This window comes from Phoenix dactylifera, unplaced genomic scaffold, assembly GCF_009389715.1.
Source record: "Phoenix dactylifera cultivar Barhee BC4 unplaced genomic scaffold, palm_55x_up_171113_PBpolish2nd_filt_p 000184F, whole genome shotgun sequence".
NCBI lineage: Eukaryota > Viridiplantae > Streptophyta > Magnoliopsida > Arecales > Arecaceae > Phoenix > Phoenix dactylifera.
The window spans coordinates 729,275-747,500 of record NW_024067713.1 but is presented as its reverse complement, the minus strand read 5'-3'; the positions used below and the strand labels follow the sequence as shown (position 1 = coordinate 747,500).

The 18,226-nt window shown below is 42.3% G+C and overlaps 1 protein-coding gene and 1 pseudogene across 1 annotated transcript; both read left to right on the top strand.

Annotated features, from left to right (window-relative positions):
- The first annotated feature begins 356 nt into the window (after window positions 1-356).
- Window positions 357-10,223, top strand: LOC103705311 (annotated as a pseudogene).
- Window positions 10,224-15,406: 5,183 nt separating this feature from the next.
- Window positions 15,407-16,832, top strand: LOC120105046. Its single transcript, XM_039117094.1, has 2 exons — window positions 15,407-16,012; window positions 16,161-16,832. The coding sequence occupies exons 1-2, from the start codon at window positions 15,407-15,409 to the stop codon at window positions 16,830-16,832; spliced, it is 1,278 nt and encodes a 425-aa protein (XP_038973022.1).
- Window positions 16,833-18,226: the final 1,394 nt, after the last annotated feature.

The window sequence follows — 18,226 nt, the reverse complement described above, 5'->3', positions numbered from 1 at the left end:
GCATCATATGTGTTTATATGGTGTACCACATCTGGCTAGACTGGAATGCCTGCATCTTTGAGCATAGGAGAACCCCTCCGAGGGTTATGTTGGATAGGGCTATTCGTTAGGCGACTGAGATCATCGCCACTGCCTGGGCATCTTCTCCGGGGTTGGCTAGGGACATCTGGGATTCCCACTTCGCTGCCACAGCGCCCTGAGTGACCTTTGTCTCTTGAGAAACCCCACCCTCTGGCCATCTCAAGGTGAACTTTGACGGTAGTGCCTTGGTAGGAGAAGACATAGGAGGGACTAGATTTGTAATCCGAAATCATAATTTCAGACTAGTTGCAGCAGGCGAACGACGCACTTGTGACATGACTGCTATTGGAGCCGAGCTCAAGGCTGCATGGGAGGGAGTCACCTATGCGAAGAAGATCCTAGGAGCCAACTGCCTCATCCTAGAGGGAGACTCTACTATGGTGACCGAGTGGATTTATGATGTCGGGCGCCAGGGAGACGGCCACTCTATACTCAGGGACCTCCAGAGGCTGGTAGCGGGCTGCCATTCGATCCAGATTACCTATATGTTTCGGGAGGCGGACATGGCTGCAGACTGGGTCGTCTCCTTTGCTGCTCACCATTCAGGGGAGGTTCTATGGACTAAGCTCGATTCTGTTCCTTTTTCTTTATGTCGCCTTCTTTCTTTCGACGCTGAGGGTAGTGTTCATGCTGGGCTGACATGAAGTACCGTTGTACTTAAAAAAAAAAAAAAAACCCTCTCTCCATACTTTTTCACTAATCAATTAAGACTGTTCGTTTATTCAATCAACGATCGAGATTAAACGCGAGTTCTAGAGCGGGCTCGTGTATCATCTTATCGTTGCTTATGCTTCTTCGCGAGTCATTGTAAACGGAAATCCTTCAGGCTCCATCGAAATCCCCAGATCCCTGGCGAAGCCGAAGACACCCTACTCCAGAAAAGAGGAATCGAGAAATAGAAAAACCCAAGCCTTTTGATCTCCTTCTTCTCTTCGGGGGCACCGGAGCGAAGCCGAGATGGGGAAGAAGCATCAAAGCAAGGATCGGAGTGGGCAACCGAGTGCAGCGGTGCGAAATCCAAAGAGACCTCCACGCCTTTCAAGCGCTTGCCTTTCTACTACTTCTCGTAAGTTTCCATGCCCAAAAAACCTAGAGTTTCCCTATTTTCTCAATTTTAAAGCCACCCTTTGGTTTCCTCTCTTTTAATTTTAATGATCTGTAGGCTTACTTTTACGCCATTTGAGGACCCTGTGTGCACGGCCGATGGGAGCGTGTTTGATATAGCGTTAGGATTTCTGCAAAATATGCATTTTTTTGTTTATTTATATTGTTGGAGATATCAAATCTATTTTTCCATTAGAAAAAAAAAAGCAAGTTTGTGTTTGATTTGAATTGGGTGCAGGGATATACTCCCTTACATTAATAAATATGTTAAACATCCGGTCACCGGAGGTCCTCTCAAGCAAGAAGATCTCATTCTCCTCACGTTCCACAAAAATTCTAATGGGAAATTCAGGTTAATTTACCAATTTGGGAATGAACTGCAAGTTTGCTTCTTCGCCTTGTCAGTAACCGAAATCACATATTAGTAAATGCTATTTTGCAACTTTTGAGTGTTTTGTGATTCTGGTGTTTGGTTGATAGTGAGTTGAGAACTTTGGTTTCCTATTTGCTGTTCACAAATAGAGCAAGCTTGTCAGTTAATAAAACTTCTGTTAAAATTTGTAAATAGATGTATTTTTTAGATTACAAGTTTGTGTCTTATTCTGATCCTACACCAGTAATTGACTGGAAAAGAATATCAGGATTCTAGAGAGTTACCATTGGTGATGAGCATACTTTCTGGAAATTTTGGGCTCCAATTCTCTCCTTTTTTTCCTCCCATAAGTGGGAGGATTTGGAGAGAAAGGAATTATAATTTAATAATTTTTTTATAATACTTATTTTACCCTTAAATTAAAGAAGTACCAAATTAAAAGAACAAATATATCCTAAGGCCGTGGACCCAACTCGACCCGACCTGATTTTCTAGTGGGTTGGGTCTAAGTTTAAAATTATGATCCGAACAAGGATCCAGGTTGGATCGGGGTCCCTCATAACCCGGTCCGACCCGATCCATTTGCACCTCTACTCATAAGCATGCCCCTTTTATAATAAGGATATTTTAGTAAAAGTGTTAAAAAGGTATGCTTTCTCTTCTTTTCTTTCTAAACTCCCAGATAAGAGGAAGAAAAGTACTTTCTCTTCCTTCCTAAAACTTCCAAACAAGAGGAGAGAAAAGTCTATTCTATTCCTTTCTTTTCTTTTCCCTCCTCATTAAAGTTTTCCTTTGTTTTCTTTTCTCCCCAAAACTCCTAAACAGAGGGTTAGACTAAGGCCCCGTTTGGCAGAGCTTTTGGTGGGTCAGAAAGCACTTTTTGACCCTTCAAAAGTACTTTTAAATGGAATAGGGGTGTTTGGTAAAAAAATCGAGAAGTTGTTTTAGCTATGCTAGAAAGCTAAAACAGCCTTTTGGAAAAAGCTCAAAAATGGAGCTTTTTTAGAAAAGCACTTTTAGCATGCATTGGAAAGCTGTTTTGATTTATAATTTTTTTCTTTTCAAACGAAAATACTCATAATAAAATATTATAATTATAGAAAATATCCTTTTATAATATATAAAAATATTATATTAATAAAATATTAACATAATGATAATAATTATAATATTTTATATCTTTATTATTGTATTATACTATAATAATATTATATTACATTATATCATAATACATTAGTATGTTATGTTATATAATATCAAATTATGTTATATTATTATGCTATAGTATATAATATTATATTAATATATTATAATAATATTATATTATATTGCAGTAATATTATATTATATCATATATTTATGTATTAATATATATTATATTTTATTATGCTCTATTGTATGATACTATGCAATGTTTTTTATGGTTATTTTATTATACTAAAAGAACTTTCTCAGTTTGTTTATCAAACACATATTAAAGTTCCACAGTATTTTAGAAATATAGTTACCAAACAACAAATAGCTTTTTTATAAAAGTTCTACTTCAAAAAGCTCTACTTCAAAAGCTCTAATTTCGAAAGCTCTACCGTCAACAACTCTGCCAAATGGGGCTTAAAGCCTTTTAAAGGGCCTTTCATTTAGGGCCATCCAGTTGGTGGTTTACCACTCAATTACCGCGGACTTTATAGGTGAACAGCACTGAACATGATAAACTAAGAAACCTAATTAGTTTGTGAAATTTATTACTACTTCAAAATTATTTTTCATCAATTCCTAGAAAACACATATTAACTGCTGCTAATCTGTAACACTTTCTCAATTCAAGATATAGGCAGTTTGAAACAAAAGTTTACTTATTTGTCCCATTTGCTCTTCAGTCTTCATAAATTAAACAGGGTTAGCAAAAATTAATAGAAAATTGAGACATTTGTATTTTCAAGGCTGATTGGCTGCTGCCCTGGTAGGGAAATTGAATGGTTGGGCAGCTCCAATGTGATAGTGACCATAACATGACAGTTGGCTGAAGATTTTTTAGTTAAATCTGTTCCATCAGGAGGTCCCATCTTTAGACTTGGTATTGTTGATTTTTGCATTTAGAAATATCGAGATCCTCTCTTAGCTCATACTATATTTAAAGAGAACTTTCAAATGACTCTTGTCATTCAATGGTCTCTAAAGAAGAATGGAACTTATGAAAGGAGATTCTGGGGAAAAATACAAGTTGGGCTGGAATTGATGCTCTCAGAAAGAGTCCCAAAAAATGAAAAGAAGAAAGATTTCAGATTAAGTATATCAACTTTAATGACTTATCCATACGTGCATATTTAATTCCTAAGAAAATAAAATATGTTGAAACACTTCTTTCTAACTTGTGGCATGGCCTTTCAAAGTGCATCTCCTCGATGAGACCTCTTTACTTCTCCACATGATTTGCACATATCCCAAATCACAGCCACCCACACTTTTTCACTGTCATGCGCAATCACGTGCCCAATACTAGTCAGTTTTTTTAATTCAAAACAAAAACTATAGTGAGTACAAGTGAATGACTTCCCTCCAAGTTAATGAAAGTTCACCATCCAAAATTGCACACAATTCTGTCTTCTCTGAAACATCTCAGCTAGAAAAATGATGCTGCCTACCATTAGCAATAACTGTGTGTGGGGAATAATGTGATAGAAGATAATCAGTGATTCATTTTGGGGAATATTGGGGCTATAAATTCTTGTGGCTCAAGGAAAGCATCTAGGTGCCCTTAAAGAACCTACAGTCATGGAGATTCATTTAGTGGGTATGAGTTCTGTTAATGAATTTACAAATGAATTATATTCAAGGAAAAAGAAAAAGAAGATACTGTATAACCAGATTAAAGAATCTAGCACACATTTTGCTAGGACAAAAATGGTAGACAGAAATCTTGAATTAAAAATATATAATTGAGAAGAACTTGAACTTATGAATCAGAACCTTAGAGAAATATTTGGGTAATTGATTAGAATGATAAGTAGATAATAGAAATAGAGAAGATTGAGAGTGTAGGTAATGATATTAGAAAAAAGATAGTGCTTCAACTTTGAATAATTTTCTGAATATCTTGGACAACTTTCAGAATTTATTTAGCTAACAACTTCCTTGACCTGTTTAATAACACTAGAAAAAATACCTGTGATGATGATCATAGTAAATCCTATTTAACTAAAAATTCTTATATCTGATTTCACCCTAAATATGAAGGGTTTTGCCATTGGATATGGAGTGGGAGGGAGAAGCCCTAAATGACCCTTTATTCTAATTCTGAAGACTTATTATTAGAAATATTTGTTTCAATTATTCCTTCTTTATGAAACTAATCTTCCCATTTTCTTCTTTCAATTTTTCTCTTGGGTTTTTCCTATGATGACAACAATCTATTAATGTTCGCATTTGGATTTGTTTCCAATAAGTTTCATCATGAAGAAAATAAACAGGGATTATAGACATTTAAAAATTAAGGTCTCTCAAGTCATTACGTCATGACTCGGTTTATTTATTTCACAGCGGCATCTAATCTCAGTGCGAAGGTTTCATCCCTGAAGAGATAAGGCCATCATTCTTGCAAAAACAACTCAAATGATATATGTAAATCAAACTAGTTTCAGAGTTAAATCTCATGGTAGTTCTAAACTATACAATAAATATAATACCCAAACTTTATTTTAATTTAATTCAAGGTCGGAGGAACCGGTACTGGGCACCGTACTGGCTCTCCGACAGAACGAGTCGATACGGGCCGTATCTGGCCCGCATCGAGAGAGGAAAACGCCGGAGCCGAGGAAGGGGAAGAGAAAGAGAAAGAGAGAGAGAGAGCGGAGGAGGGAGAACGAGCGGTGGCAAAGAACGATTTGCCGATTTCACTTAAAAAATTTCAAATTTTTTAGCCGCGGCCGCATCCCCTGTTTCTTTAGGGGACGTGGCTGCGCCCACCCCACCCCCCCGGCCTGCGGACCTCCGTCAGCGTCCGCCGCCACTCGTTCTCCCTCCCTCCCCCGCTCTCTCTCTCTTTCTCTTCTCCTTCTCTAGCTTCGATAGTGAGCCGTTTTCAATAGGGGAACCATAGCGGTGAGACACCGGTACAGCTCGGAACGGGCGGAACCGGCCAGTTTGGCTCGGTTCCACATTCGTTGGTTTAATCCTTTTATGACATGGACCCCTTGGTAAACTGTTGTAGGTAGAAAAATCCACCCTCCTGTGTGGGCACCTGATGACTTCTTCATACAAGTTGATGTTGCATCAGAAGTGGTAATCATGAATTCATAAATTGCATCACAGTTCTTATGAGAGCTCCTTTTATGCATCCTAAACATTCCTTTTTTGTGCTGCTACAATTTTTTTCTTTTGATCTGGTTCTTTCCACAGGGTAACCTATCATCTGCATGGGTATGGATTTATGGGTGTTATTTTATGACTGTTAACATGATTTGGCTTTAACATCTCTTTTTTACTGCTTACTTTTATGGTTCAGGCTATTAAAGAACTAAACCAGAAAACGAAAAACTGGAAAGAGTTACTTACGGATGAGCCATTCACTAATTTTCTTTTCTTTCAACCTTCTTATAACCAGATCAATGATTAACAGTGTTCTCTGCTTGCCCCATGTAGAATCTAAATGCACTTGATAGCAAGGTTCTGTTGGAATTTGATCATGTTAAGAACAGATTTAAACTTGACAATGAAGGTGAGTATCTGAATTGGTGCTACGTTGATGGTTTTTGGAGCTTTGTTTTCATGAAATTTAGGCAGGTTTTTTCTTTTCTCATCCTTCTCTTGTTAGATTTGTGGAGAATGAAAGAAGATCCACTCTATTATATAAATGTAACTGGGGATATCAGGTAAATGCTGCAGGAGCTTGGGACTGAGAAAGGAAAGCTAGCTGCACTTCATGGTGGAGGTGATGTCAAAGCACAAATGAAAGAGCAGCGGCACTTGCTGCCATTTTAGCTGCAAGATGTCGTGTCAAAGAGAACTCCAAGTCTAGTTTAAATGGAGAGTCTAAATCCACTCAGGCATTCAGTATTGTAGATGCAGCATCCGCTTCAGTTCATGGAAGAAGTGCAGCAGCAGCCAAAGCATCATCTAGTGATAAGACTGCAGCTTGGGTTGTGCTACACATTGCAGGTGAACAAACCCCAGTAAATGCAAAACTTGTATGTTTGTATCCCTGTTTTCCTTTTTTTCTTTCTTTCTTTTTTACAGCATCTCTATCTGAAGCTCCATTGCATCCACGTACTTTTTTTACCATAAAAAATTAGAAGAGTTGGAAATTTTTCAGGTACTGCTTCACGTTCTTTCACATCTGCTGCATTTGATGCTGTGACGAAAAATGAATTCGAATATGTTAAAATTGAAAAGAAGCCACAAAAGAGAGGATATGTTCAATGGCATACAACCATGGAGACTTGAATCTAGAGCTGCATTGTGTTATAACTCCACGGATGTGTGAAAACTTCATCATACTATATGCAAATGGTTATTATGATGGCATCGCTTTTCATAGAAACATTAGGTATGATTTGGTGACTTACAATTTTTCTCTTCCACTTTCTTGTATTATATGCAAAAATAAGGCTAAATGTTCATGGTCTGTACAAACTTCATGATTTAGGGTGGGGACCCCACTGGCACTGGGAAAGGGCAATCCATTTTTGGTAAGCCTTCAAGGATGAGCTAAATTCAAAACTGCTGCACTCAGGTTGGGGTGTTGTCAGCATGGCAAACAGTGGACCCCATACCAATGGTTCCCAGTTTTTTATTGTGCACAAGTCTGCAAACATCTGAATTTTAAACATACAGTATTTGGTATGGTTGTCGTTGTTTTGACAACTCTTGCAGCAATGGAGAAGGTTCCTGTTGATGATGATGACTGGCCTTTGGTGAGCAAAATTCTTCAACCTTTTTATTTTTCTGTCTTCATTTATATTCTCTCTGAAGATTATTCAAAATCTGTATAATTTGTTTGTCAGTTGACTATTATTTTTCACTACATATGCATCTGTTAGGGGCATGGTATGCCATATCAGCCCAAACTGGACATTACGGAGTGTACTGTACAGGTTCGGTACCGGTATCTGGTATGGATGGCGTGCCAACACTCGGTACGAAAAAAAAAATCTGTATCGTACCGTACCGATACTGTGCTAGTGTGGCACCGATACCGAGATGGCAAACCTTGGTCAGGGGTGCAACACCCTCGACCCATTCTCAGAATTGCATATGCATCATCGTTATCTAAGACCTGAATTTATTAAATATTTGTGACTTTCACTGCAAGATGCCAGAAAGGGGACTTATAGAGTATCGGTTTTCAACTTCAATATTATGTGCTCTATATACGGATGTTTACTTCCTAGACATTGGCCATATTATCTTTCATAACTTATGATGTCAGAGACTGGTAATTTGCACCAAATTGAGAAATGTTGTAGATGTGCCTTTTCTAGAGTATTTGTTGTCAATAATCATGCAAAACATAACATAGTATGAAGGTATTTTGGGGATTTTGGATGACTATAATGGATTAAACATCTTTCGATTACGTTGGAATTTGACTGTGATGGCTCCCTACCACTGACAATTAGATGCTATTGCCGAAAAAAAAAGAATGACAGGTCAGAAATTTATAGGACAGTGGTTTTGCACATGTTGTGCTCTTGTGCTTCTTAGAAGCTACTAGCTGCAATAGGATGCAAGTAGTTGCACATTTGTTAAAATTTAAGGCATGTACATTCATTCCCACAATAAACTTCACCAAACCATTGGTTCAACTTTTGATTTGCTGTTCACTGACTTTGGGAGGAATTCTCCATTAGCATGAGTTACATAACCTTCTAAAATAATTTATCCCAAGTTCTATCTAGGTCTTTCTTCCCCTCTTTTTAACCCTATTTTCCAAGTCAAGTAAGCTAATGATTTTATATGCAAATGAGAATAATTTTTTATGATGTAATTGCTTTTGCCTTTTCATGCTATTGAATTGACATCGTAATTTTATATCTTTATCACAAAAAAGATCATTTCCTAATGCTGTTAGACTTTTTGCAGCCTGTTAAAGTGCTCAAGCAATCTGTAGATGTGAAATTGACTTGCAGTTTATGCTTTTTTTCCCTTTGTCTCTCTTATCTTATCATATCCTCCTAGATTAAACAAGTCCGAATTAGCATGAGTCCTGTGGAATTATATGGATTATGCCTTTTTTTCTCAAGTCTCAGCCTGTTGTTGTTTTTTTTGGATATCCTTGTTCTGATCCAGGAGGAGATAAAAATAACAAATTCCACAGTTTTCGTGAATCCTTGCACTGAACCAGATGAAGAGAAGGAGAAGGAAGAAGAGGAGAAGGAAGCTGCTGCTGCTGATATGGTAATTTTCATTAGTCTCCTATCTTTTTGAGGAATAAAGTTAATTTACTGCTTTAAATCTGCGATATAAAAGATTGATGATTTGGCGGGTTAAATTGTAAACTTTTCAGGATAAGGTAGGTGCGTGGTTTAGCAACCCAGGCACTCTGATTTTGTTGGGTGGTGGAGTGGGCAAATACCTGAAAGCAAGGACTGGTGAAACTGACAGCACAGCTGGAAATGGCGTGGGAATAGATGACTCAAGCAAGAAGAGAAAAGTAGAAGTCAAAAGTGTAGAATACAATAATTTCTCTGGCCGGTAAGAAGATGTCATGTATTATGAGCATGAAAATATTAGATATTGTCTCTGGTGGTTATACTCATGATCTGCCATACAGCCTTGTACCGCCTGGTATGGGCCATACCGTACCACCAGAAAACCAGTACGAAATGCAGTTGGTACAGTACCATACTGCTCGGTACGGAGCATGCCGTATTGCCCGGTACGGGGTGTACCGTACCCCAGAAAACCTGTACGAAACACACCTTCCAATTGGTACGGCTATATACTGCCCGTACTAAGATGTACCGCCCTTTTTCAAGGCATACCAAGGTGTGTACCGGTCCGTACAAAAGCGTACCGAGATAGAAATTGAGAAAAATAGCTGGAGAGCTATTTCAGCAAAGGTGTATCGTACCGAACTAATAAGATACCGATACGGTATCGGTACCCAGTACTAAGATTACGGATCTTGGTTCTACTGCTGCAAGGATAACCTTTTTTGCTTTCTGGTAGAGTTGGCAGAGATGCTTCGTCATGTGACCTTGCTGGTGGTGATGGATTTATGCTGCAGGTGGTCTGAGCCATTTCACAGTGGGGCATGGTGCATGAGGTCTGTCGTAATTCTGCTGGTTTTATCATTGGAAATGGTACTGTTATTTGCTTTTTTGTTTCCAGTCTTCGAACTACTCACTTTTTTTTAACATGCCCAGGTTGGCTATGCCAAGAATTAGGTGACTATGATTGTGCGCGCGGGGATAGAGTTGGGAGTTATCAGGGTTTCATTGGAAAGGTGTTCGTTGTTCAGATAGACCTTCAGCATCTTTCAGGCTAATCTTTATGTTGTAATACTTTCTTCATCTGTAACATTTATAGTTGGAAGACTTCAATAGGACTGGCACTGTCTTTTAGTGGCTGATCCTTCTATTTACTTTTCAACTTACAGCAAGAAATTAACTTTTGGATGTGCTCTCAAAATGAAAAGCATTGATATAGTGATCTTTCTATACTACAATTGTTGCTTTCACTTTTCTAATTTATTACTTTCATATGAGTATTGATAACAGATCTTTCTACGCCCGGCTGTTGATTTTAGTTTAATTTGTTACTTCCATATCAATTCTTCTGGGCATTTACGTTCACGATGATGTTTCAAAATGTGAAACAGGAGCGATGCAATACTGAATACTCAGTAAATGAATCGATTATTAATATGTTGACTATAGCACCAATATGACTGATTATTATGACTTTGGAATTTTATATAAAATGTGGTTGCGCTTATTCTCGGCTGAGGAAGTTTACTGAGGGAAGAAAATGTTTTTCTTTACCCTTTTGGTAGTTGTAAATTGATTTTGGTTTAAGACAAATGATGCCAGCCTCTATTTTAAAAAATCTATGCAATTCACATTATAGGGCATATTTGGTTGGTGGAGTTGGACTTTGGAAGGTGACTTAATTTCAGCTATTTGGTTGGAAAGAGTCGTATTTTCATTTTGATTTCTGAAAAAAATAGGAATATTTTAATCTTCCAAAATTCAATCTCTAATTTTTTCTAGTATTCAAATTTTATTTCGATTTTAATTCCGCTCACAATCTAGATACAGGAGATATGGCTAATTCTGATTTTTTTTTTTAATTTCAATTTTGATTATGAATCAAATGCATCCTATCATTTTAGGCGGCGGTAAATGTGGTCTAAAAAATCCGGAGCTTTTGGATGTCTGAGGTCCCCTCCACTGCTGCTGCCTGTGGGTCTTATCCCAACTAGTTTTCACTAAATGTAGGAGATGATAGCATTGTAGGTGGAAATAATTTGAAGACACTGTAACTTTGCCTTCCTTCTACTGGCTTATCAAATTACTTAAGCATCCAATCCAATCCATGTACAGTTTGATGTCATAATTCTTTTTTTATGCTGATTCCCTTTTCCTCCCAGGACAGTTGTCTCACTTAAATCATTGATATTGTAATGCCACAGCGTTCTCCCACTTACTCTTGGCATGAATCCCTTTTCTCATCCTACCGTGTCCATTTTCCACCATTTGTCCTCAACGAAGACCATTCGACAGCACCCGGCCTTCTTTTATTCCTGCGGGGCCCGTGGTGCTCACTCGTAACTTTAGTACTTCCACTAAACTTGAGAAGCCCCCGCATGCCCCCAGCTGCGCATTGATTCTTTGTGGGAGTCACCTGAGAATGAAATTGGATCGGATAATATTCATTCTAATCTATTTTTATATTCAAATATATTTAAATATAAATAAAAATTTAAGCATCCGACGAATATTTGTATTTATATCTGTCAAGAAAAATAGATATGAATATACATACTTGATATTGATAAAAATTGAAATATCTGACTAATATCCATATTTTTATCTATATCTATCAAAAAAAAAGATACATATGGATATAGATAGACAACTATTTTATCCATATCCAAAAATTTGATTCTATTTGTAACCCTATTTAATCTTATATGATATTCATGAACTTTTAAGAAAAATAAATGAATATATTAATATGCTATTAATTTGATTTATCATTCACTTAATGATAGTTATAAAATTTAATTATCTGACTTATATCTATATTTATTTTCATAGTATTTAATTTGCATCGATATTTGTTTAAAATAAATATGGATATGAATTTTTGTATCCGACTAATATCCGTATCATATTTGTATTCATCAAATAAAATAAGTAAAAATATACTGATATCTCGATCCGATTTCAACCCTAAAATCACTCACTTCTACTGTTCCATATCATTCAAGTGTTAAGTCTTATTTTCAGTTGCTATCACCTCGTCATATCCCGTGTGGATGAAAGTTGCTAAGACCTCCCATTTTGAATCTTCTTCTCTTGGACAAAGAAATCTAATTCAAAGGTGTGATTCAAGATTAAAGGTGTGAGATTCCAGAGAGATATTCTCTTGGCAGTGCCTTCTAGCCTTTGTACCTTTTGATTGAGCCCATAGTTGTCAATTCTGAACCAGACGTTGACCAGGCCAAAGAATTGGATCACTGGTCCTGAAGTCAAACCGGTTGGACCACATATGCAATATCAATTGTTCGGTTTTCGGAGTTTGGACATCTTTCTCATGCTCATCATTATCATCATTTGGGTCCATTAAAACACCAAGTAGATAGGAAATGGAAACCACCAATATGAACTCTTTCCGATAGATGCACATAATTATAGGTCACTGAGAGAGACCAAAAATTGAAAGGGAGACAGAAAAGGAAAAAGCAAATGAATTTCAAGAATAGAGTACGCAATCTGCTTCCACTAACTTTAATTGGAGAGAACTAAGTAGATGGCTATTTGCACAACATTCGCATTGGTGTTACTACAAAACAATGGGAAGGGGATTCTAGTACTCATCTAATTTATTAACATAATGAATTTTCAAGTAGTGTAGCTAGGACTTAAACTCAGGTTACTGGTAGCATCCATTATTACAGTCTGGTTCCATTAGATAGCTTTCTATATGTGGAAATAAAGAAAAGGTATACTTAAAAAAATTGAGTGAGAACTACCAGTCTAAAGCCACATCTGTGATAGTTGTTGTCTTGTTGTGGAGTTGCAAGTTACAAACTTACAATCTTAAAACATTTATAGCTATTGTTGTCTGGCTTCCGTTGTAGGCACATAGTGAATGCTTTTACTCTTAGGACTCGTTTGATTTGCAGAAAGAGATAGAAAAATTTGATCAATGAAAAAATAGAGAAATAACTCATGTATGATTAGAGTTTTCGAAAAAGAGAAATATAAAAGTAGCTTTTCTATAAGAATAAAATTTTTATATTTTTTGGAAAAGAAAAGCTCTTGTGGAATATAGAAATGTCCAATTCTTATCGACGGGAAATTAAGGTAAGTTTTTCTCAAAGATACCATTAAACTTTTACATAGAATGTGACAAGATCTTTCTGTTTATCGAGAGCATAACGGATATTTTATATAACCTGTTGCTAGAAATTGGACCCGGGGGCTGCCGCGAACCGAGAGGGGAGGAGCTCCGCTGCCGGGACAGTAGGTGGCGGTGCGTCGACTGGTGGCGTCCTCCTGGAGAATCCTGCAAGAAAGCCGGTGGCCGGGCTTTCCGGCGCCGGCCCTCCGAAGTTTAAGTCAGAGGGGGCTAATATGTGTGGAGTAAAGGAGGAGAATGTTTTGCTTTTTTGTGTCTCTGTTTGAGTGTCCTGTTTTCCTTTCCCCCCAGGTTCTCTTTTATAGGAAGATATTATGTTACTTGGGAGGTGACAGGGGAATTTGTCTTCTTTTGTGATAATTGGGCACGATCACGCTCATTAATGGCGTTGTGGAGAATAAGGCCGGATCAGGCCGGAGTCAGGGAGTTGTCACGGTTGATCGGACCCGTTGGGGTGGTTGAACCGCCGGCCGTGGTGGGCCTGAGGTTCGTAGATGGCAAGTGCATTGATTGCTGAGTGAACCGGTGGTCAGGAAGAGCCATACGCTTTGATGGTTCAGTGATCCGGAGATCATCTTGAGCCGTGTTCATTTAATGACCGAGTGCATCGGAGGCCTGAGGGGGTCTCATGCATTAATGATAGGGCGTGCCGAATGCCTGCAGAGATCACGTGCCTTGATGACTTAGAGATGGTGGCAGATTGCAGTGGAGTCATGTATTTAGTTGTCAGATCCTTTAGAGGATTAGGTGGAGATTGGATATTTGGCTAAGGCACGGGCCCGGCACGGGTGCCGAGCCGAGCCGGTTGCTTAGCGGAGTCACCTGTGGCGGGGTTGCTTCTCTTGGTCGGCGCTCCTTGGTTGAGCGCCTCTCTGGTCGGCGCTTTCTAGTCGAGCGCCCCTCTGGTCGGCGCTCTTTGGTAGAGCGCCCCTCTGGTCGGCGCTCTTTGGTCGAGCGCCTCTCTGGTCGGCGCTCTTTGGTCGAGCGCCTCCGAGGAGGCATGACTTGGGTTTTCTCCCCAACACTACCCCCCGACTTCCGAGTTCCAGCTGGTTACCAGCTTGAGTGCGAGAAGTAGTTTTAGTTGGGTCATCATGAGTTGTGGGAATTTTAAATTATCGCGCGTTTCGAATTATCAGGCGCTTCGAGGTGCCTCTAATGGGCAGCGTCTCTTCTTTTCCGAAAATGCCTCATTATTGGGACGCCTTCTCCGAAGCGTCCTCGCGTCGTGGGCTCATGATGGGGCCGCATGATCCGACGGGGCGCTTCTGTGTTCGAAGCGTCAGCCCGAGTTAAGTGTGGCGCTCCGTCTTTTGGGCCGACACGCGTCGTAATCCGAACGGGGTACAGCATTTTTCTCGCTGATCTGGGCCGTTGGAGGGATCTATGTAAACCCTCACCTGGCCTCCTGTTCCTTTCTTATTGTCTCCTTCCTCCAGCTTTTTTCAGTCCAAAGTTTCCTTTCTCCGGCATCCTTTACAGGTCCCTTTTCCTCTCGAACTTTTTCTCTTCCTTCCTCCTAATGGGTCCCAGTCCGAATGAAGTCGAGTCCACCATGGGTGTACTGGAGGTCGAAATGACCGAGGAATGGTTTTTTCCTCTACAAGGGTTCCGTTTGGAGCCCGCCAGGCGGGGGGATCGGGTAACCAATCCTCCGGTAGGCCGGATCGGAGTGTACCTGGAGGCACTCTGGGCCGGCCTACGATTTCCTCTTCACGGGTTCGTGAACGAGTTGCTGACGGAATACCAGTTGGTTCCGGCGCAGCTCGCTCCGAATGCCTGGAGGACAGTGGTCGGTTTCCTGTCGCTATGTTTAGCGTACGGGATTCCGACTTCTGTCAACATTTTCCGGCGACTTTTTGTGTTGAAGTCGAATCCGGGAGACGGAGAGTGGCTCTACATTGCCCTTCGGGCGGGCCGGCCACTCTTCCAGGGTGCTCCTTCGTCCATTCATGACTGGAAGAAGAAGTTCTTCTTTCTAGGTTCTGAACGGACATGGGGGTTTGACCCTAGGTGGGGGCCGACCCAACTCAGGTCCGTCAACAAAGTCCCCAAGCTTTCTCCGCGCGAGCAGGGGATCATCGACACCATCCGCAGTCTCGGGGACGGTATTTTACTAAGCGGCCTCATAAGTGAGGACGCTCTAGTGAACGTTGGCCTGAGCTCGGCGCGTCCTCAGGGTAAGGGTAACAGTAGGGTGTCTTTTTCATTTTGTTACAGTTTTGAACTCTAATCCTGCTCGTCCTTGCAGATATCGCAAAGATGGTGACCAAGAGCGAGGTTTTATACGCCCGGTTCCAAAAGAGGGCGGCCGAGCTCTCGGGAGAGTCAACCGAGTCGAGGAAAAAGGCGAAGGTCTCGGCGACCGCAGCGGTCAAGACGGGCGCTCCTCGCCCTGCGCACTCCGAAGCTGGTCGGAGGGAGGGCGCGGGCTCTAGTGGAGCTACGGTGGCGCTCCCGTGCCCGACGCCAATTTCACAGATTCCTGGTCGGCAGGAAGCCCCAATCGCCGACCAGGGAGAAAGTTCAGCGAGTTTGGCGCTCGCGCGCCCTGCTCCAGTTTTGCGGCAGTCAGATCGGCCGCCTGTCCGACCCCAGTCCTCCAGTTCCGAGCCGGGGAGCAGCCAAGGAGCTGTGGGGCCGGCTCCGCCTGGGCCAGCCGAGGTCGGCCTTCCGGGCTCGTCGGGCTCACGGGAGCGGGTGCCTTACGCTCCCGTCTGGTCGGTCTTCGAGGGCAATTCGGCCCTTGATAATCCCCAAGTAGCGCGCGAAGTATTCCGGGTCGCGCTGCTCCCGGCCGACCAGACCAAAATTCGGTCCATGAACTACGGCGCCTTCATGGACTCCACTCTTTGCTCTGCCGTCCGGGTAAGTTAGTCTTCCTATTTGTACAGTTATGCAAGTTTTATTTTTAATTTCTCACGTTTTTCACGTCTCTTTTTTACAGCATCTGCACGAGACGGAGACGCTGATGCACATCGTGCAAGACTACCGGGAGCGAGCTCGGAGGCATTAGCGGGGGCACGAGGAGGCCGAGGCAAGGTGCCTGGCGTCCGAGGCCGAGCGCCAGGCGCTCCAAGCAAGGGTGGGAGTGGCCGAGGACGAGGTTCAAGCTCTGACCGCCGAGCTCGAAGAGGAGAAGGGCGCGCACACGTTGGCGAGATCTGAAGTGCGCGCCGTGGAGGCTCGTTTGGCCGAGGCCGAGCTGGCGCTGGCCACCCGCGAGCAAGAGGTGGGGAACGCCCGCCTCAAAACCTTAGAGCTCCAGCGGGAAATAAAAAACCTCGAGCGGAAAGCCGCGTACCACGAGGCTCGGGAGCAAGAGGCTCGGGAGCAGGCCCAAGACGCGGTTAGGCTCTTCCGCGAGTCGGAGGAGTTCCGTGACCTTCTGGAAGAGGAAGGCGTGAACGGGCTGATCCAAGGCTTCAAGGACTTCCGCAACCAACTGCGGCGGCTCCTTCCGGACTTTGACCTGAACCTGCTTAAACCGAGAGCAGGGGTCGAAAGGTCGGAGGCGGAGGCAGAAGTTCCGGGGGCCGACCAGGAAGGTCCGGCCGAGGCGGCCGAGGCTGTCCCCGAGGTCACCGAGATGGCTTCCGAGGCTGTTCCTGGTACTGCCGAGGCTGCCGAGGAAGAGGCCTTGATCGCGGAGCCGGCCATTCCTGAAGTCGCCGAGCCCGAGCCTTAGTATAGTTTTTTTTTTTTTGTAAGTCGGGATGGCCTCTATACTTGTTAAGGCCGAGCCCGAGCTTTGTACTTAGCCTACGGGCTTTTTTGAAATGAATATACATATTTGTTATAACTTGCAGCTTGACTTGTGCTTTGATTTGATTTTCGGTTGACTTAGATCTCTTTCATTTGGATCCACTTTTAGGCTCCAAGGAATTGGGCTCTACGGCCCCAACTTCGTCCGCCACATAGTTGGACTTGCGTTTAGGCTCGGCATAGTCGAGCTTAGGTCCTAAGACCAGTAATATAGCGATGCTTATGTCTAGGACGTGCTTGGGCTCGGGGGGTCTTTTCGAGCTTAGCTCAGAATTCGACCGAGCCCTAGGACTAGGGTCACTAGACTTAAAATTCTTTAGCGAACTTTGAGCCCGGACCTCGGGTTGTCGAGGCGGATGATCGGATTTTTTTTTTTTCGACAAACGGGTTGAACGCCCGTCAGCTCGAGATGGGAATTCATCGAGCTGACGGTATAAACTAAGCTTGCTATTGGACGATGCACGTAGGAGGGGCGAGGCCGAGCAATGATTGGCCCGACCAGGTACCTCGACGCCAGTCGGGGGTTCATTTAGGTAATTAATTAACCAAGAATGAAAATAAATGAGATAATGTAAAGACATTAATTGAATGGGTACCTGGTACCGTGAGCGTTCTTATGCCGAGGCTATGAACTTCGCCTGGCGACTGAAGACGCTCTTCTGCTCAAGGTCCGTTCTTTGGGGACGCCGGTAAGATAGAAGAATCCGAGAATGAAAATAAATGAGATAATGTAAAGACAGTGATTGAATGGGTACCTGGTACCCGTGAGCGTTCTTATGCCGGGGCTATGAACTTCGCCTGGCGACTGAAGACGCTCTTCTGCTCGGGGTCCGTTCTTTGGAGATGCCGGCAAGATCGAAGAATCCAGTTTGTTGTCAATCACTGACTTTTCGTTGATCACGAACAGGAGATTGAGTCGAGCTCTGTGATCGATGGAGAACGAGCCGGGCTCGTTGGTTGATGGAGTCCGCATCTCGAAGTATCGGGGCATCCCGACCGTGGTCGGGGTAGGAGAACGAGCCGAGCTCGTTGGCCGGTGGAGACCGCATCCCGAAGTATCGGGGCATCCCGACCGTGGTTGGGGTAGGAGAACGAGCCGAGCTCGTTGGCCGATGGAGAACGAGCCGAGCTCGTTGGTCGATGAAGACCGCATCCCCAAGTATCGGGGCATCCCGACCGTGGTCGGGGTAGGAGAACGAGCCGAGCTCCTTGGCCGATGGAGAATGAGCCGAGCTCGTTGGTCGGTGGAGACCGCATCACGAACTCACGAACATCTTCAGGGAGTCCACGTAGGTACTCCATCATCCCGAAATATCG